The sequence below is a fragment of the Geotrypetes seraphini genome, chromosome 7 (genome assembly GCF_902459505.1).
Source record: "Geotrypetes seraphini chromosome 7, aGeoSer1.1, whole genome shotgun sequence".
Taxonomy (NCBI): domain Eukaryota; kingdom Metazoa; phylum Chordata; class Amphibia; order Gymnophiona; family Dermophiidae; genus Geotrypetes; species Geotrypetes seraphini.
The window spans coordinates 1574223-1595165 of NC_047090.1; the positions used below are offsets into that span (position 1 = coordinate 1574223).

At 42.2% G+C, this 20943-nt stretch overlaps 1 protein-coding gene across 1 annotated transcript in view; it reads right to left on the bottom strand.

Moving 5' to 3' along the window:
* Window positions 1-6895: 6895 nt before the first annotated feature.
* The window catches only part of NR1H4 (nuclear receptor subfamily 1 group H member 4), a 68056-nt gene continuing 54008 nt past the window's right edge, over window positions 6896-20943 (bottom strand). Inside the window, exons 8-9 of the mRNA XM_033953038.1 lie at window positions 11636-11749; window positions 6896-7475 (exon numbers count right to left, since the gene is read on the bottom strand). Of these exons, the coding sequence (XP_033808929.1) occupies window positions 7237-7475; window positions 11636-11749 (353 nt within the window). The 3' untranslated portion in view covers window positions 6896-7236. The remainder of the gene's footprint in view (window positions 7476-11635; window positions 11750-20943) is intronic.

The window sequence follows — 20943 nt, forward strand, 5'->3', positions numbered from 1 at the left end:
TTGTGGGGGGTTTGGGGGGTTGTAACCCCCCTCATTATACTTGAAACCGAACTTTTTGCCTGTTTTTTAGGGAAAAAGTTCAGTTTTAAGTATAATGTGGGGGGTTACAACCCCCCAAACCCCCCACAACGCCAGCGCAATGTCTGTTAAGTAAAGTGGGGGGGTTCCCGCCCCACCCCCCATCGGAGCTCTTTAAAATAGCGCTTTTCTTCGGCACGCCGTCAACCTTGCGCTCAGTTGTCTGCGCTCAGTTGTCGGCGCGCCGTTGTCTCGCACGATTTAGTCCCGTCACCTAAAACGGCCAGGTGGGCCTTGTGCTTGACTCATGTGCCCTAAGAGATCGGACATGCCTGTCCCAAACCTAGGTTTACCATATGGCTCCAGAAAAAGGAGGATGGATTGAGACATCCAAGTTTTACTTCCATTGCTTTCAATGGAAGTAAAACCCAGATGTTTCAATCCGTCCTCCTTTTTCTGGAGCCATAAGGTAACCCTACACAAACCTCTCTCTTTTCTAGCTTTCAGTCTGCATTAAGGATAGGTTCTTTAAATCATTGTCAGTGTGAAGACTGAGCTCTCAACTATTATGTGTTTTTAAGCATTTTTTAAAATTTTGCTGTCACACATAACAAAAGCTGCTCCCAAAGACCCTCTTCCCATATTGCATTCACTTTTCTGAGACCCCTTCCCCCGGCCTACCTTGTGAAATTTCCTGAGGTTGAGGCAGAAGCAATCCTCAGTTGCTCTAGCATCAGCAACCCCTAGTGGTAGGTTTGCAAAAGGCCCTTAAATGGCAGCTTGACCTCCTAGTAGTAGTACTGCAAGAGTATAGCTAGGGGTCACCAGTAGGGGCAAGAGCATCTTGGGATAGCTCCTGCTTTGACCCCAGTAGACTCCAAGAGAATTTCATAAGATAGTCTTAAGAGATCCTGTGGGTGGGTAGTGCTATAAGGCAGTGTTTCTTAACTCGGCCCTGGAGTACCCCCTTGCCAGTCAGGTTTTCAGGATATCCACAATGAATATGCATACACTTGATTTACATACACCGTCTCCATTATATGCAAATTTCTTTCCTGCCTATTCATTGTGGATATCCTGAAAACCTGACTGACAAAGGGGGTACTCCAGGACCGAATTGAAAAACACTGCTACAAGGGATATTGTGATATGAGGGAGGCATTGGGAGGGGAGGCTAACGTATCCAGCCCCTTTAAGATGCAGCCTGAGAACACTGGGCCATGGTTTAGCCCCGATAGCTGAATGCAAAAACCCAATTTTTTGAAAATCACACATTGATATTTAACCCTAAATAAGCAAGGGATTCTTGGACCATGTTACTTATGTGTCTTTTGTGAAGGCTACATATGTCAGATGACATGAAGCCTCACATCGCCAGTGATTTCTTAGTAGACAGTCTCCCAAGTAGTGCAGAGCTTCTTAGATGGCATCAAAATAACTTGTGGCCTGGACAAAATGTGCTAAGCAAGCAATCTTCATTAAAGGAAACTTAAGAAACTATTTGACTGAAAGTTGCAATATGAACAACTCAAGAACTTGAGCAGAAGGGAAGTCAAAATTAGCAGAAAATTTTTGTGGCGGCTCTAAATAATACGTAAAACTGATCCTCGAATTCTAACTCAAAAGAACCAGAGAATAGCAAAGATCTTTTTTTTGTCCTGGTAGCTCTTTCTTTCTCCTGTCTCAGTTGGAACCAATGCTAGGATTCTATTAGTATGAACCTTCATTCATCCAGTACTATATGGAGATTTTTTTTGCCTGTGTAATAGATCTTCCCCTCTACTGTTCCTAATATTGTAATGTCCTGATGCAAGGAACCATGCACTAGGACTTTTTGAAATGTCCTCATATGTTGAAAAGAAAGCACCAATAAGAGTGCATGTTTTTGGTAGAACATAACTTTATTCTTCTATACCGCCACGATCTTACAACTTCTAGGTGGTTTAGACTGAAGAGAACTTGACAATCAGCGAATTACAGAATACAAATAGTAAAAGTACAACCTGTTTCTCAGGAATAGTCAGTATAGAATTATTAATTTTAAAATGATTTCTGTTTAGGAGATAAATCTGTCAAACAATGCAGTCTTAAATTTCTTTCCGAAAGTCAACCTGGCTCCATTGATGTAATTGTGTAACCAAAACTGCTGTTTACGTGCTTGAAACATGAACGTTCTATCCAGAAAGGACCTGAATTTACAACCAGTGATCCTTGGATAGACAAAAGATGACAATTTCTGGTATAGCACGAAATGAGGTAAGAAATAGGTAGGGGCTATTCCCCAAACCGACTTAAAACAAATACAAGAGAACTTGAACGTTATTCGTGCCTCCATTGGTAGAAGGGACTAACATGATTGCTTTTCTTCAATCCAAATATTAAACGGCCGGCCGTATTCTGCACTATTCTTAAATTTCTCACAGTAAATGATATTACAATAGTCCAATATAGATAAAACCAATGACTGAACCAGCAATCTAAAAGATAAAGGGTCAAAATATTTTTAATGGTCTTTAATTTCCATAGTGTAAAAAAGCACTTCTTTGCCACTAAGTTCAAATGGGTGTCTAGTGGGACTCTAATATTTTTTATAGTTTTACATTTAAATTCAGAGCTTTAAGTTTCATAAGTTGTGCAGAGTTTTTCTTATCAGCAGCTTTGAATTTATATGTAAGACAGAGTTCCACCAAAAACATGCTTTCTTTACAACATTTGAGGACATTTCGGAAGTCCTTGTGCATGGTTCCTTTATAATAAAATCAGTGGTTCTCAACCCAGTCCTCATGATACACCTAGCTCGTCAGGGTTGCAGGACACCCCCAATGAATATATATGAGACAGATTTGCATATTGATTGTGGATGTCCTGAAGACTTGGTATGGGTGTTTATACAGTACATATAAAATATCCTCTTATCTTTCTTTATAATGAATGTAGATGGGTGAAGTTGCCCAATTCCAGAACCCCAAAGCATTGTAGGATTTATAGTTCCTGATTCTTCCCATTGACATCTATGTTACAGATCCTACAATAGAAACATAGAAAAAGACGGCAGATAAGGGCCGCAGCCCATCTAGTCTGCCCACCCCAATGACCCTCCCCTATTTATCTCTGTGCAAAGATCCCACGTGATGATCCCATTTTTTCTTAAAATCAGGCATGCTGCTTGCCTCGATCACCTGAAGTGGAAGTCTATTCCAGCGATCAACCACTCTTTCGGTGAAAAAGTATTTCCTGGTGTCGCCGTGCAATTTCCCGCCCCTGATTTTCCATGGATGTCCTCTTGTCGCTGTCGGACCTTTGAAAAAGAAGATATCTTCTTCTACCTCGATACGGCCCGTGAGGTATTTGAACGTCTCGATCATGTCTCCCCTCTCTCTGCGTTCCTCGAGTGAGTATAGCCGTAATTTATCCAGCCATTCCTCGTACGGGAGATCCTTGAGTCCCGAGACCATCCGGGTGGCCATTCGCTGGACTGACTCAAGCCTCAGTACATCCTTGCGGTAATGAGGCCTCCAGAATTGTACACAATATTCCAGATGGGGCCTCACCATGGATCTATACAACGGCATAATGACTTCAGGCTTGCGGCTGACGAAACTCCTACGTATCCATCCTATGATCTGCCTAGCCTTAGATGAAGCCCGCTCCACTTGATTGGCAGTCTTCATGTCTTCACTGATGATTACCCCCAAGTCCCGTTTTGCAACAGTCCTTGCTAGGATCTCGCCATGGCAGGGTTGTTAGAAAGCCAGGACTGGCTTGAATTTTTCTTTTTGGAACTGAGTAACTTGGCAGCAGCTCTATGAATTTTTAAAATGTTGTGTTATATTTATACCTAAAATTTAATAAAATTTATGGCAGTTAAACTTTTAGGCCCTCTTTTACTAAGGTGCGCTAACCGATTAGCGCGCGCTAAATGTTAGTTTATGGATGCATTAGCGTTTAGCATGCGCTAAATTGATTAGCGCACCTTAGTAAAAGAGGGGGTTAGTTCTAAAGTACTGTTGGGAAAATTTTTCTAGTTTCCCTTTTATAAAAAAATTTGGGGGTCTTTTGTTAAAGCTCAGTATGCCCTAACAGACATTAGCACTAAGTGCCACATGTATGGTTATGATATGATTCCAGAAAAAGGTGGACGGATTGAGACATCTGGGTTTTACTTCCATTGCTTTCAACTGAAGTAAAGCCCGGATGTCTCAATCCGTCCTCCTTTTTCTGGAGCCATATGGTAACTCTAGCCCTCATGACCCATTGGCAATAAAATAGAACACATTAATGTCCATTAGCATTTGCTATGATTTTGTAAAAGAGCCCTTTTGTCAGATAAGCTGTAGTTTGTGAGTTCCCATCTGTATGATCGATGATTCACTTGTCACAGAAAGTAAAAGTGTTTACCCGCAAAGGGTGCTTTCTGAAGACAGGAATCACCATTCACATGTGCCTTCACTCTTCTAGTCCCCCTAAGGGCTGAACTTTCTTGGCTCTAGAACTAAACTGTGATATATCTGCAAGAATCACAGTGCATACCCAGAAAGATTTTTAAGAAATTCCTAGAAAACTCTGGAAACGTCTGAATCTTTGAGAGACGATGGTGTCAAACATCAGAGGATACCTTTACAGGTAATTGGTTGGCTGCATTGTCTTCACGTGTAAAGCAGAAGGAGCCAAATTTACAATCAATATTTTGTAAAGATGTAAATTGACTGGGGATCAGTGAAAGACATTTATTTTCATATAGAAGAATGACCTGGCTGTCATGGTTGGATTTCATTTATAAATGTTATATTCAGGAGCATCCCCATGTCCTATTCTTGAGGCTGACCCTAAATTTGTTTACCCCTTTAGAGCAGAGATTTTGGAAACCCCAGAAACACCAATTACCAGGAAGTTCCTGGGCTGGGGAAGGATGCCCAGAAAGTTTTTCAAGGCTGGGGTTGGGAAGGAGCGTGGCCAGGAAGACGATATGGATCCCAGTGCATCCAGGAGAGGTGAGTTCCCAATGAGACCCGATTGGCCAGAAGAACCCATTCCTATGGAGGTGGAGAGGTATGAGACTCCAGAAGATGATCTAGTACCGGAGGTAGAGTTGATGGACTGCTCTGATGAAGCCAGCAAGTTACATCCTGAGATTAGGATTATGTAGGAGAGGTGGAGATATCCAGAGACTAACTGGAAGTCACAACTTGAGTGAGTGCATAGGGCAGGGGATAGTGCCATTTGCCAAGTTAACTAACCCCAGAACTCTTAAAGCTGGAGAAAAAGGCCAAGGGAGAGGAGACCAGAGAAGGTACCAGATTCCTCTGGGCCTAATTTGCAAATACTTTATTGATATTTAAATCCTTGGATTATAGGTTTCTTGAAGAAGGAGACCAAGGGTTAAAGCCTATCTGATGAACTTTGATAGTATAATCTTCATGAGTTTATGATTTCGATTGGCAATGGATGTTGACTTTGTTTATTCATCCTGAGTAAGAAAGCTGCCAAAATCAAGACCTTGGGAATAGTTTGCTGGTCAAAACAGGTACTGGTCCTTTGGGGCTCTCCAGGGTTGTGGACCTACTTGTTTGGGAGAAGGATGTTTTTGCCTTGGTGAAACATAGAGACTTTATGTTCCAATTCAGTACAGACTGGCTAAGTACATGGATCATGGGATTTATGGAACCGACAAATTAAGGGGGAACTTCCTTGAGACAGCTTCAGTGAAACATAGTTCTATGTCAACACATGATTCCCCTAGCCCCGTTAATACTGAGGTGAGTATTAACTCAAATAAATTTAAAACTTAATTTAAATGTATTAATAAATTTTAAAGATTTGAAGATATATTTAAAAGCATTATAAAATGATAAGATTGATGATGATTTTGGTGTTGTTAGACTGTGTGTGAAAGTCAAATACACGCAGCAGCACTGCCGAGGTCTATGAAGGATTTACTCAAGGTATTGGTATCATAAAGTATACAGTGGAGATAGACCTTAAGAAAAATTTTTGGGGAAGCTGTAGTGCTTTGGAGGCGTATGTGACATTAGGCACTGGTAGGTGCCTCTGCAGGTAGGCGCTGGAAATGTAGGCCTTGAAAACCCTGGTCTATATTTCTGGCACTTACCTTTGTCAGATGTGCAATTCTCTAAACGGCGCCGTTATGTGATGGACATGAGATCGGCGGCCGCCAACCATGGTGCTGTTTAGAGAATCTGGGCCTTCATGTGTTGGGCTCTGCTGGATGAATGAAGTCTTCCATCAATGAGAAGACACATCCTGCTGTTCTCAGGGAAAAATACCTGTTACAGGTGAGTAACTTCACTTTACCCAAAAGCACCTTTGTCATTTTAAATGTTTTATTACTCCCTTGGAATGAGAAGTCACTCTTTTCAATTAACTATGGTTACAACTTGGAAGATTTAGACACAATTGGCTATGTTTGAATGTGTTCTTCAGAAAATAATTTCACATATATTTTTCTTCCAATTCTGAGAAATTTGTGGGAAAAAAATAGCCTAATTCAGGTGGTCTAGTTAAAGATAACTGTTTTACTCACTCAGATTGGCCAAGTACTTCGCACCAATGTTTTAAACTTTCATAACAGATATTTTTGTTTCGAAACTAGTTGTGTTGAATATGTTTTCCGGTTAAGCAAGGAAGGATGTGAAAAGCTTGCATAAACATGAATTTTCCAGCACTTTCCAACCGTACTCTATAGGCCGAGGTCTTTCTCAACAAAGTAAATTCTAAGTTCATGATCGTCCTTTATCCAAATTTCATTCTGTTTAGTCCAGTCAGAGGAAAGATTTTGTGCCTCTAGACAAATGGACACATGAATGAATGGATCCAATTGATATTGATGTTCCTTATTGACTTTGGAAGTGAGAAGCACTTTGAAAGGCTTTGGCTTAAAAAAAGATTAAAACATCAGAGGTTTTTTTTTTTAATTAGAGTCCATGCATTATGATGATTGGGACTTGAAGCAATCAATATTCCTCTAGGGTGATGAAGGCCTCTAAGAGGGTGGTTATTTTATTTATTAAGAACTTGTTCACATTAAAGAATTGGTAAGGGGGAAATATGTAACACTGTGGATCATGAAGCCACATAATGACTTATGTTCATTCAGGTATTCTTGCTATCAATACAAACAAGATGAATAAAAATGAGATTGACTTGAAATCCTATGAAAATAGAAATAGGGCAGTCTTCTATCTAGCCAAATAATGTGGATCACTGGACATCCCAGATTTCACAAAGAAGAGGTGTAAATTTATGATCATTCACTCTCCACGACATCAGCATCTCTGCATGGTGATGGTTGAAAGTCCGTAACTCTGTGAGACGTCCCAGGAGACGAGCAAAGTGCTGAGGGTTTTCAGGGTGTTGCACCTGGCACAGCTTCTGTAGAACTTCAAGGAGTGGTTCCTGCAGTTTTTCCACCGATTCTTTATCTTTTATGTATTGTCGGTCTGTTTTGTGTTTAAGAAGATAACAGAATTGCGTTAAGATATAAACATGTGCTTCGATAAACACAAGACACCAAGGGCCCCTTTTATCAAGCAGCGCTAGAGACTTTTAGCGGGAGCCGGCACAGTAAATGCTCCAACGCTCTTAGAATTCCTAAGAGCCTCAGAGCACTTACCTCGCTGACCCGTGCTAAAAACCTGTAGCACAGCTTGATAAAAGGGGAGTGGGGAGGGCAAATGTACCAAATACTTCTCTTAGATATAAAATGGGAAACCCTCTTCAATTCTTTTTTTTGCAGCAGTTCCTCGACTGTACAATTCCCTCCCAGTCATAATTCGTTCTGAGTTATTCTATGTAAAATTCAGATCAATGGTTGAGACACAACTTTTTGGTTTAGCATTTTTATGAGATGATCGGTGACTTGCCCCCTCTTCTACGAAACTGCGCTAGCAATTTCTAGCGCAGGGAGCCGTGCTGAATGGCCCACGCTGCTCCCAATGCTCATAGGAGCTCAATGAGTGTCGGGAGCAGTGCTGGCCATTCAGCGCGGCTCTCTGTGCTCAAAGAGGGGGTTAGGATCCTGTTTCTTTTTGGCAACTATTTAAACAAGAGTTTTTGTTTCTATATATTATGTACACCGTGCTGTTGAAAAATCAAAATGCGGTTAAAACTTTTTAATAAACATAAACATAAGCCTAACCAAGAAAAGCCTCCACAGACTTCAGCGGATTCAGAACGCCGCAGCTAAGCTTGTTTTCGCGAAAAGCAAATTTGATCGCGTCTCACCACTCCTGTCTAAGCTCCATTAGCTCCCAGTAATCCCCAGGATCCACTTCAAATGTGCGTGTCTGGCCTACAAGATCCTACATGGCATCCTTCCTGCCGTTATCCCTCTATCCTGGAACTCCCCAACCCCTACTTCCTCCAGATCCTCCCAAATTTTTAAACTATCCTTCCCTTCCATAAAAGGTATTTCCCATGCAGGCAAACTTGGGTCATCCCTCCCCTTTAGAATTACTGAGATCTGGAATAACCTCACCTCCCCACTCCGAACCTCAAGCTCCCTCCAACTCTTCCGCAAACACCTAAAAACCTGGCTATTCTCAAAACTGTAACACTTCCCCCCTCTTAGGCCTCTCACCTTCCCCCTTTACACCTAACTCTTTAATCTCTCCACTGTAGTTCCTCTCTCATCCTTCTTCCTGTAAACCGTGCCGAGCTCCGCATTCGTGGAGATGGTGCGGTATATAAACCCAAGGTTTAGTTTAGTTTAAACCTACCTCTGATCCATAATCCATAACTTACTTATTGGACAGAGCTTAAGAATTTAGAGCACTTTTTATTGGTTAATCGCAATACTTCATAGACTGCCAGTGAATGTTAAGGATGAAACCAAAGTGGTAAACAGAGAGTGACTTGCTTTTGATAGCCATATTGATCATATAGGGACAATATACCACACAGTCTGTGAGGGAATCGGTGAGACCATTAAATCACAAGGAGTAAAAGGGCCATAGTTTTCAGAAATTCTTTTTTTTTTTTTTTTTTACATTGTCTCACTCAGACAAAAGAGGCTATGCTGGAAAGTGGGCATGAACCTTCATAAGAACATAAGCATTGCCTCTGCTGGGTCAGACCATGGGTCCATCATGCCCAGCAGTCTGCTCCCACGGCGGCCCCCCTCAGGTCCATAACCCCTAATCATTAAATATCCTGTATAATAACTCTCTAACTATACCCTTCAATCCCCTTTTCCTTCAGGAAATCATCCAATCCCATTTTGAAACCCTTAATCGTACTCTGCCCTACCACCTCTTCTGGGAGCGCATTCCAGGTGTCCACCACCCTCTGAGTGAAGAAGAACTTCCTAGCATTTGTTCTGAATCTATCTCCTTTCAATTTTTGTGAATGCCCTCTTGTTTTTGTTGCCCCCGCTAGTCTGAAGAATCTGTCCCTCTCTACTTTCTCTATACCCTTCATGATCTTATAAGTTTCTGTCATATCCCCTCTAAGTCTCCGCTTTTTCCAGGGAAAAGAGTCCCAGCTTCTCTAGTCTTTCAGCATATGAAAGGTTTTCCATGCCTATTGTCATCTTTGCTGCTCTTCTCTGGACCCTCTTGAGTATCGCCATATCCTTCTTAAGGTACAGCGACCAGTACTGAACGCAGTATTCCAGATGCGGGCGCACCATCGCCCGATACAGTGTTAGGATAACCTCCTTCGTTCTGGTAGTTATACCTTTTTTGATAATGCCCAACATTTTGTTCGCCTTCTTTGAGGCCGCTGCGCATTGTGCCGCCGGCTTCATTGTTTTATCCACCAGAACCCCCAAGTCCTTTTCTAGTTTGCCTTCCCCCAGTACCATCCCCCCATCGCGTAGTTATACATCGGGTTTCCTTTCCCTATGTGCAAGACTTTGAATTTCTCTACATTGAAGCTCATCTGCCATTTACTTGCCCAGTCACTCAGTTTATTCAGGTCCCTTTGTAGTTCTTTGCATTCCTCCACAGTTCTAACCCTACTGGTGAGTTTTGTGTCGTCCGCGAATTTGATAACTTCGCACTTCGTCCCTGATTCCAGGTCATTAATGAATAAATTGAACAGCAGCAGTCCCAGCACTGACCCCTGCAGGACACCACTCGTGACCCCTTTCCAGCCAGAGTAGTGACCCTTAACTCCTATCCTTTGTTTCCTGTCTGCCAGCCAATTTCTGATCCACCTGTGCACATCTCCCTCCACCCTGTGGTTCCACAGTTTCCTTAGTAGGCGCTCATGGGGTACATTGTCGAAGGCTTTTTGGAAGTCCAGATATACAATGTCTACGGGGTCACCTTTATCCAATTGTTCACTTATCCCCTCAAAGAAGTGCAGTAGGTTCGTTTGGGCATGATCTTCCTTTACAGAAACCATGCTGGCTTGTTCTCATCAGATTATTTCTTTCTATATGCTCATTGATACTGTCCTTGATCAATGATTCAGCCATCTTCCCTGGAACCGAGGTTAAGTTCCCCGGGTCGCCTCTTGATCCTTTTTTAAATATAGGTGTGATATTAGCTATCCTCCAGTCCTCCGGGATTACCCCTGTTTTCAAGGACAGGTTGCAGATCTGCTGCAGTAACTCCGCTGTTTCGTCTCTGAGCTCTTTCAGTACTCTCGGGTGGATTCCGTCTGGGCCCGGAGATTTGTCAGTTTTTAATCTATCAATCTGTTTGAGTACGTCTTCGAGGCTTACCTGCATGCATGATAACTTTCCCTCTAGCAACCTATGTGTGAACCATCAAAAACTATTTACATAGAGGGTATATAGGTTAAGTGAAACAGAGACCTGGCGTTTTAATTTATAGAATGGTGTTTCATGTGTTTTATTGGTGCTTTTATGACAGCTTGGACTAAGGGGTCCTTTTACTAAAGGCATTACGCACTTACAAGCTAAGTCTTAATAATACACTGTTCCCCTGCGAATTCATAGTTCACGGTTTCACTCATTCGTGATATTCTCTGACCGCCTCTTCCTATACTAAAGTCGGGCTACACCAATCAGGAGCTGCGTATCAAAGCAGCTCCTGATTGGTGTAGCCCAACTTTAGTACAGGAAGAGGCAGTCAGAGCATACCACGAGTGATTTTCTTCACTCGCCGGCACTCTAGCTGCCCTCAGGTGAAAAACCGTGTTAGCGGTTTTTCGATATTCGAGGGGGTTCCTAGAACGGAACACCCGTGAATATCGGGGAAGTACAGTATTGTCATTTATAGCTAAAGAGACATATGATCAAGAAACTGTTTTATTTTACTTTTGTGATTATGATAAACATACCGAGAGCCTCAAAATAGTACCTGGTGGGCTGCATGTGGCCCCCGGGCTGTGAGTTTGAGACCACTGGTCTAGGTACAAGCTGATAGATGGTATATCAAGTGCAGAATAAACTTAGAAACTTGGAACTTAAATTTAAAAAATTTTAAAAAAAACCCTCTAGTGACCTTTGCTTATTTAAGCACAGTTACAGATCACATCTGCCTACACACCAGAGGCGATTTACACGCACAATAAAAAGATACAGCACTTGGAGCTCAGTGGAAAAATCTATGATGTGTTGAATTGAAGTTTGGACCTTTTTCTTTTGTTTGCTGATTGCCCAACTTAATTAGAGTTTTCTTAAAATTACCTGGCGTTAGAATAACCACAGCTGTGAGAAGGGAATATTCTTCTTGGGTCATTTTCAGCTCTTCGAGACTTTTATAAAAATTAAACATGGGCGTAATGTAGTCATCGGACATGCCTGCAAAAGAAAACATTAATTTTGAGAATAATGCTGGTATACAGGCTTAATAATGTATATCTGAAATATTGATTCCACATTTGAGTTTTCTAAACAATGTATCTCTCCTGCCATTTTTTCTCGCGCAGGAGGGGCGGCATGGCAGGAGGGAATGGGCATCCCTCCTGCCTTTTTCGCTAGCATGGGGGGATTTCCGGTGCTGCGTTCATTGGGGCTCATCGGAGAGGGCAATCATTGGGGGGGGGGGGTCTTTTCTTTTTTTTTAATGGGGGAGATATTGTGCTTGTGTAACACACATAGCATCTGTGCCCATTAAAAAAATGGTTTCCTGTCCCAGATAGCTGATTGACAGGAGGCTTTCCCCTGCATTTCTCCTGCCAGCTCAGGCATGTATGAGAGTCACTCTCACAGCGATGAATCATACAGGCGAGTCGGGGATTACTATGAACCTCCCCATGAATCATTTACATGCAAACTTTTTAGTGTGTGAATAGCCCTTTTTGAAATGTCCAAAAATCAGATCTGAACAGACCCACACAGTCTTACTAATCCTCTTTAGTGCCTCTGGGCCTCTGATAACTTCAGGTATTATGAACACTGTGAACAAAGTAGCCTAGTGGTTATAGTTGACTGTAAACCAAGGGACCCAGGTTCAAATCCCATTTTAATATTTTTTTTTTTTTTTAATTGTGTGCCCTCCAGAAACAGAAAAGCACTTACTGTGAAGAATGGAGTGGCCTAGTGATAGAGCTGCTGTCTCTACACCCAGAGGTTGTGGGAACAAATCCCAGGGCTGCTCCTTATGACCCTGGGCAACTTAGTCAATCCTCCATTGCTCTATGTACAAAGTATGAAAAATACCTGTATATATGTTAAACCACTTTAAGTAATGGTTGTGTAACCACAAAAAGGCAAGTACCAGTCCCTAAATATATATCTGCAAGCCTGAAGACTATTGAAGTGTTGTACAGCAGGTACTTTTCTCCTCCTGGTAGTGAGATTTGAACCCACACCCATTGGTTTACAGTCTACTGCACTAACCAGTAGGCTGTCTCTCTGCTCTGTGTGCATAGGAGTTTGATTGGGGGAGGCCACAGGGGCCATGGCCTCCCCCCAAATTTTCAGGCACCGTTTTATTTCTCGCCCTCCCTCCCATCTCCCAGTGTTATGGTTTTAAATCTTCAGGGAGCAGTGTGCAGTGTCAAACAACAGGCCTGCCCTGGAACCCTTCATTCTTCTTCCAGGGGTAGGCCTGCTTGTGGACGCTGTGCGGTGGCTGCTTGAAGATTTAAAACTATAGCGCTGTGGGTAGGGGACTCGGGAGCTAGTGAGAGGTTGTGCACTAGGTTGGAGCTCCTGGGCCGCCCCTCCCCCAAACAAAGCAGCACTATAGAAATAATAGTCGTCGTAGTAGTAGTAGTGACCATTTTCTAAGAATGCTGCCATACAGACATTCATGGTCCTTGTTCCTCTTCCCTCATTCATAATTTAGACATTCCAGTTTGTATAATGGCTGTTCAAGCTGGATGTCCATCTCATGTATTTCCTGTTTGAAAATGCAGGTGAGATGAGCATCCATTTGGACATCTTTTTGAAAATGCCCCGTATGTGTGTGTATGAGGAGGGAGGGAGGGAGCAAAAGTAATGCCTTGCAATCTCTGCAATAATTTTACTCACTTATGGCAAGGACCGTATGAATGAATAAGTTTAGCTATAATACTTAAGTGCACATGATGAAAGTTCCCCATGCAGATATTTTCTGGATCTAAATTTTTAAGATGGACTTTATCTGTCCTTCTGGTGAACTCCTTCCATGTGTCTTATTGTATTTCAATAAATAAAAATTCATTAAGAAACTTTTGCACTGTAGATGTATGATGTGGAAAAGCCTGCCGCTCAACAGCAGTCTGGAAAATCTTACCTATACAAAAAGTTTCTAGATAGAATGTTATCATTCCAGGCAGCTCAGCTGAACACATGGCTTGGAAAGCCCATACTTGAGGCCACTACATACGCAGACTTTAGAAAATCCCTGAAAACTCGACTGTTTAACAAATTCTAAATTCCCATACCCAACTCTTCCTCGCCATGACCCTCTTCCACACCTCGCCCCCCAATCCAAGGTCCGAAACTAACTTATACTTTCCACCTTGAATCTCATGTACTGACATAATGTATCTTTATTGTAACCCACCTGCACCCCATGTACTGACAAAACGTATCTTTATTGTAACCCATGTACTGACTAAATGTATCTTTATGGTAACCCACCTGTATCCCATACACTGACAAAATGCACCTTGATAGTAAACCACTTGTATTGTAACCCACTTGCATCCCATGTACTGACAAAATATATCTTTACTGTAACTCACTTGTATCCCATGTACTGACAAAATATATCTTTACTGTAACTCACTTGTATCCCATGTACTGACAAAATGAATCTTTAATGTAACCCACTTGTATCCCATGTACTGACAAAATTAATCTTTAATGTAACCCACTTGTATCCCATGTACTGACAAAATTAATCTTTAATGTAACCCACTTGCATCCCATGTACTGACTAAACGTATCTTTATTGTAAACCATTTCTATCCCATGTACTGTCAAATGTATCTTTATTGTAAACCGCTTCGAACTTCACAGTATAGCGGTATATAAGAAATAAATAATTATTATTATTATTATTATTACACTTCTCCCTCCATATTCACTGTGATAGGGGATTAACAGACCCGTGAATAACTTTTTCATATGTTATTCGCTGTTTTCTATTAAAAACCATTGTGAATATGGTGAAACCGCAAATAATATGGTAGGAGACCTGGTCTGTTCCTGAAGGAGAGGCAAAACACGGTGAAGAAAGTGTCGTGAATCAGCGATTTTTCTCTGTAAACACTTGGAATCGGTGATTTCTCTATGCAAGCTGATGTAATTGGGGGGGAGGAGCCAGCAAGCTAAAAACCGTGAATAATCGAAACCGCGAATGCTGAAATCGCGAACACAGAGGGAGAAGTATAATCTTTGTGAATGTCTGAGAGTGCAATACCGGAAGCAGCCACACAATGTCAGTATTGTCATCATTTTTATTTTCCATGGGTTCATACTGTTAATCTTTGCTGTTCTATCCCTGTTTTTTTGGTGAACATCTACAGTTCATATTGGATTTCAGTGAAGCATTGCTCATTTGAGCTCTTGTGATGTGCAACCTCGATTGAACCCTTTAATTGGCAGATGATGAAACGGCTGCTTTATGTAACTTGATGTTAAACGAGAGCAACAGTGCCAAGGTAACAGGCATTTGGAGATGCATACATATCTCCCATAAGAGCCATAGAAACACATGTTGCTTTTGAGCAACAATGCAAAATAAAAGGTTTTAAAAGATCAATGCGTTTCGAGATCAAAATTTGATATAAAATAAATCATGATTATATGTGGCTTTACATTGGCATTCATTAAGAGGAGCTTTGTAGAAATGTGGCCTCTAGTGGTTAGTACTTCTGCCTCCGCACCCTTAGGTTGTGAGTTCAATCATTGCCCCAGTTACCACCGTTAGACTGTGAACCTGCCAGGACAGAATACAGCAGTAAGAATGATTTATGGTCTGAGGAAGTATGACTACGTTATCCCCTATTATTGGGAGCTACATTGGCTTCTGCTAGAAGCACGGGATGCTTATATTATAAAGTTGCTTTTGGTGTTGCCCCAATATATCTTGTCAACAGATTTGTTATCGTGGCCCATGAGAATAGTAGAAAATCTCATGCCCTATTTACGTTCCCTTCAGTTAAGGGTTGTAAAGGTAAGAAACATCATGGGCATTGTCTTTTCTACCAACAGCTTAAGTTTCAAGTTTATTAAAAATTTGTTGTACACGCAATGTCAAGTACTTCAATGCGTATGACAATTTAAAAATAGGAGACAAAAATAAAACAATACAAATAAACATGTGGAGGGGCATAATCGAAAGGGACATCTAAGTCTGTTTTCGTCTAAGTCGCAAGTTGTCCAAAGTAAATACGTCCAAAATTTTTTTTTGATTCGAAAATCATCTAAGTATACATCCTGCCAATCTGACTGTCCAAGTCGCTAAATTGGCCATCTTTATACCACATTTTCGTTGAATTTTTCGTCCAAGTCAAAAACGCCTAGAACAAGCCCTGTTGGACGTGGGAGGGGTCTGCAAAATGATGGACTGAACACCCAGACAAGGCACCTAAATAGTGGGGTACCTTACAGGGCACTGTTGTGAACTTCACAAAAAGGGTGCCATATCTTCATCTCACTACAGCTCCCTTATAGGTCATGGTGAGCCCCCCAAACCACCTCCAGAATCCCCTAGACCTACTTATCTACCACCCTAATAGCCCTTATGGCTGCAGGAGCCACTTATATGCCAGTAAAAAAGGGTTTTGGGGGTGTATATGGGAGTGCACATGTTTAAGTATCAATGTAGTGATTACAGGGGCTTATGGGCATGGGTCCTACTCTCCATGAGTCCCTAACCCACCCTCAAGATGGCTTAAGCTGCCTCTGTGCTGGACGACTAGGCTTTCCTATGCCAGGCTGCCAGGTGATGATGGTCTGGAGGCTGAATTTTAAAGGTGTGATTAATAGTTTTATGGGATGGGGGGGGGGTCGGTGATCACTGGGTTAGTGTGTGGGAGTCTGTTTTATGTGTTTGCAGTGCTTATCTGGTGACTTTAGGTGTTTTTTTGTGACTTAGACCATGTTTTACATGATCTAAGTCACAACGTCCAAGTTTCGTCGATCCTGGGCTGTATAACTTTCAGTCTAAGCCTGCCCACATCCCGCCCAACTCACGCCCTCGACACTCTTCCTGAAATGCCCCATTTAGCTTTGGTCATTCAGCGGCACTATGAAGGCCTAAGGTCGTTTAGAAATACGTCCAAAACCTGTTTTTATTATCGGCACTTGGCCGGTTTTTGGACGTTTTTCTCTTTCGATTATGAGCCCCATACGTACAAATAATTACCGATACAAAAGGAGAGGGAGATGAACTACAATCTTTAAAGAAAATAAAGAAACATTTAGGGAAAATACATCTGGAGGGTAACAAAGAGTAATCATGAAAGCACCGATAAGCATAGAAGAAAGGTTAAAAAAGATTGCGATCTATAGATAAGGTCTGATTAAAATTAGGCATTAGAGCATAAGCATTAATGATAGACGAGTTATACTATCTATGTCTTAAATGCGTCCTTATACAAGAATTTGAATTTTTCTAATGAGGATTCTTCACGTAAGTAAATTGGTAAGTTCTTCCAGAGCTGGGGTGCTATAACCCCCAAAATAGTAGATCTCCTAGTACCTCTTACTTTTAAAGAAGGGATAGTCAGCAAAGGCTGATCTGTTGATCTAAGGGCTCCTTTTACTAAGCTGCGATTGCGTTTTTTGCACGTGCCAAACCCGCCAGCTCAATACTGGCATTAGCATCTAGCACGTGCAGCAATTCTGCGCAAGCTAAAACCGCTATCGCAGCTTAGTAAAAGGAGCCCTAAGTGTCCTAAATGGAGAATATGGTATCAGAAGACGATCCAGAAATAATGGCGCATTAATGCTTTACTATGATAAAGATTTCCATCCATTATTAGAAATATAGAAACATAGAAATAGACGGCAGATAAGGGCCACGGCCCATCTAGTCTGCCCACCCTAATGTCCCTCCCCTACCTTTGCCCTGTGAATAGATCCCATGTGCCGATCCCATTTGGCCTTAAAATCAGGCACGCTGCTGGCCTCATTCACCTGAAGTGGAAGACTATTCCAGCGATCAACCACCCTCTCAGTGAAAAAGAATTTCCTGGTATCCCCGTGCAGTTTCCCGCCCCTGATTTTCCACGGATGCCCCCTTGTTGCCGCTGGACCCTTGAAGAAGAAGATATCTTCTTCCGCCTCGATGCGGCCCGTGAGATACTTGAATGTCTCGATCATGTCACCCTTCTCTCTGCGTTCCTCGAGTGAGTACAGCTGCAACTTATCCAGTCGTTCCTCGTACGGGAGATCCTTGAGTCCCGATAACATCCGGGGGCCATTCTCTGGACCGACTCCAGTCTCAGCACATCCTTACGGTAATGCGGCCTCCAGAATTGCACACAGTATTCCAGGTGGGGCCTCACCATGGATCTATACAATGGCATAATGACTTCAGGCTTACGGCTGACGAAACTCCTGCGTATGCAACCTTGGATGAAGCTTGCTCCACTTGATTGGCAGTCTTCATGTTCTCACTGACGATCACCCCTAAGTCTCGTTCTGCTTCAGTTCTTGTTATGAACATTTCAGAAAACTCTTGAAGCCTTTTCTTTTTTCCAAATTCTTGATCAATTAGATTTCTGTATATCATATTATTCCTGTATTTTCTCGTAGCATAGGGCTGCTTTTACAAAGGCGTGCTAGCGGTTTAACGCGTGTAAAACGCACGCTAGCCGCTACCGCCTCCTCTTGAGCAGGCGGTCGTTTTTGGCCAGCGCAGGGGTTAGCGCATGATGAAAAGTCGCGCGCGTTAACCCCACTAGTGCGCCTTTGTAAAAGGAGCCCATAATCTTTTGTTACGCGGTCTAGAAATTTGCTATTATGTTATGTTATGTGTTATGTTATAAGGAAAATGCCTGATCACTTGATTATTATTCAGTATATTGTAAACATTTTGGGTGCATCTCTTAAAAAAGAAAAGGACGGTAATGGAAATCTGTTCCTTACCATTTTTTAATCATTTTAGCATATTTTACAAAATATTAGACTACTTATTTTATTGTTCCCCTTCCTTTTGTTTTGCTCCTTCTCCCCCTCTTTCTCTTTATACAAATTGTATTTCTGCCCTTTTCCATCCTGTATCGGTAAGTTAATGTTTGTCAGTGCGTTCGATGTTTATAGCATTATTTGTAATTTGTTTTTAACATACGCTTTTTTTATACTTTGTTTTTTTGGTATTATGTAAAACCGCTTTGAATTTTGATAAGGCGGTATATCAAACTTTTAAATAAACCTGAAACCAGTTAATAAGTAATAAATAATTTTGCTTGTGTTCACAGGTCCATCCTTTAAGTTTTTTCTCTCTCCCAATTCTCAATCTTTGACCCTTGTTCCCTACCCCCAGCAAACAGAAATGGTTCTTTATATTACATATGGATGGACCATTCAGGTCTTTATCTGCCGTCATCTACTATGCTATCAGCCTGTCTTCTATCTCATGGTTTGTACTGCGCAGTATTCCATTGCCATGTAGAAGATGCCACATATAAGGTAGTTCAGACTGTAAGTAGACTAATAATTAGTGCAGTGCCCTGATAACCAGGGGAACTGGGTTTTATGCCCACTGCAATTTCTTGTGGCCCTGGGTAAGTAACTTCACCCTCCGTTGCCCCAGATATCAATACTGCTTTGGTTGTACCACAAAATACATGGCCCTCTACCCATATTGAAATCAGCCAGCAGATATATGCCGTCCCCTATAAACTGTAATGGGGAAGGACTGAAGATATGGTCAGGAAGGGAACAGGGAGTAGCAAGAGGAGGCACTGGAGACGTCACAACCGGCGTGGAAAGTCAACTCTTTTATTGAAACAAAATGATTAAAAATCAACGAAATCCCAACTAGGACCCAGTTTCGGCAGCCACGTCGCCTTCCTCAAGGGACAATGTTTATCGTGTCGGCGACTCTGTAACACGACTGAGGTGCCAGAAAAAAAAAAAAGACACCGACCCAATAAACATTGTCCCCTGAGGAAGGCAACATGGTCGCCGAAACTGGGTCCTAGTTGGGATTCCGTTGATTTTTAATCATTTTGTTTCAATAAAAGATTTGACTTTCCACGCTGGTTGTGACGTCTCCAGTGCCTCTTCTTGCTACTCCCTTTCACGGCATTTCGAGGCTTTGTTCCTTCATTTTTTTGTTCAGGAGGGGGACAGACCATTATTACGCACATAAGAACATAAGATTTGCCGCTGCTGGGTCAGACCAGTGGTCCATCGTGCACAGCAGTCCGCTCACGCGGCGGCCCTTAAGTCAAAGACCAGTGCCCTATTTGAGTCTACCCTTACTTGCGTATGTTCTGTTCCAGTAGGAACTTATCCAACCTTGTCTTGAATCCCTGAAGGGTGATTTCCCCTAAAACAGCCCCCGGAAGAGCGTTCAGAGGTAGCTGTGGGGAGGACCTTCAGGCAACTACCATCATTAACAACATGTATGCAATGCATTGGGGTGGGGAAGATTGGTGGTTGTAATGGTAAGCTGATGTCATATGTGCAGCAGAGCCTCTGTTAAACATGTCAGCAATGAAACAGATATTTCTCAAGTCGGCCGCTGAGGAGGACTTGTGGCATAGATCTGGGCAGAGCTGACAGACTTCGAACATGCTCACCAAACACCACGTCTTGACACGCCTGAACATCCACAAGGTAATGGCAAACAGAGGAATGGAGAGAAGACCAAACAGCTGCCTTACAGATATCCACCAGAGGCACAAGAGAAGACTCAACCCAAGAAGCAGCCTGCCCCCGAGTGGAATGAGCTTTGAGACAATCCGGAACAGGCTTCTTCTGATTAAGGTACACCCAAGTGATACTCTCCTTGATCCAACACGCAATGGTAGCCTTGGAAGCACTGTCCCCCTTACGAGGACCGGCTAAAAGTACAAAAAGACTTGCACAACCATGTGGGCTGTATAAGTAAGCGAAGAATAACTCGGAAGCATCACGGCTGGAGAACAATGCAAAGGGCTGATCTTTAGTAGGTTTTGGTGAACACAATCTTATAGTTTATGCCCTGTAACACTAGATAGTGATGTGATTCTCAAAGCAGTCTTCCTGGGTAAAACAGTATTTAACTCACAAGAATTAGTATATTTGAAAATTCCCACTTTCCTCATTGATATCATTTACGCGACCAGAACACAATAGCAACTGAGTAAATTACCAATCTGCACTAGTAATTGACAGCACCCCATTATCAGCGCTGATTGGCTAGTTAAGTGATTAAATTGTGCGCTCATATTTGGGGACACGCTCAAATTTCTGCAGGCAATTTTCAGCACTAGGGAGTTAATGTGCAGCGCAGAGATGCCAAGTTACCCAGTTTCAGGCTGGAGATTCTGGGACAGTCCTGGATTTCTAACCACCCTATCCCTATACTTTTAAAACCAATAGGACGACATTTTTTTTTT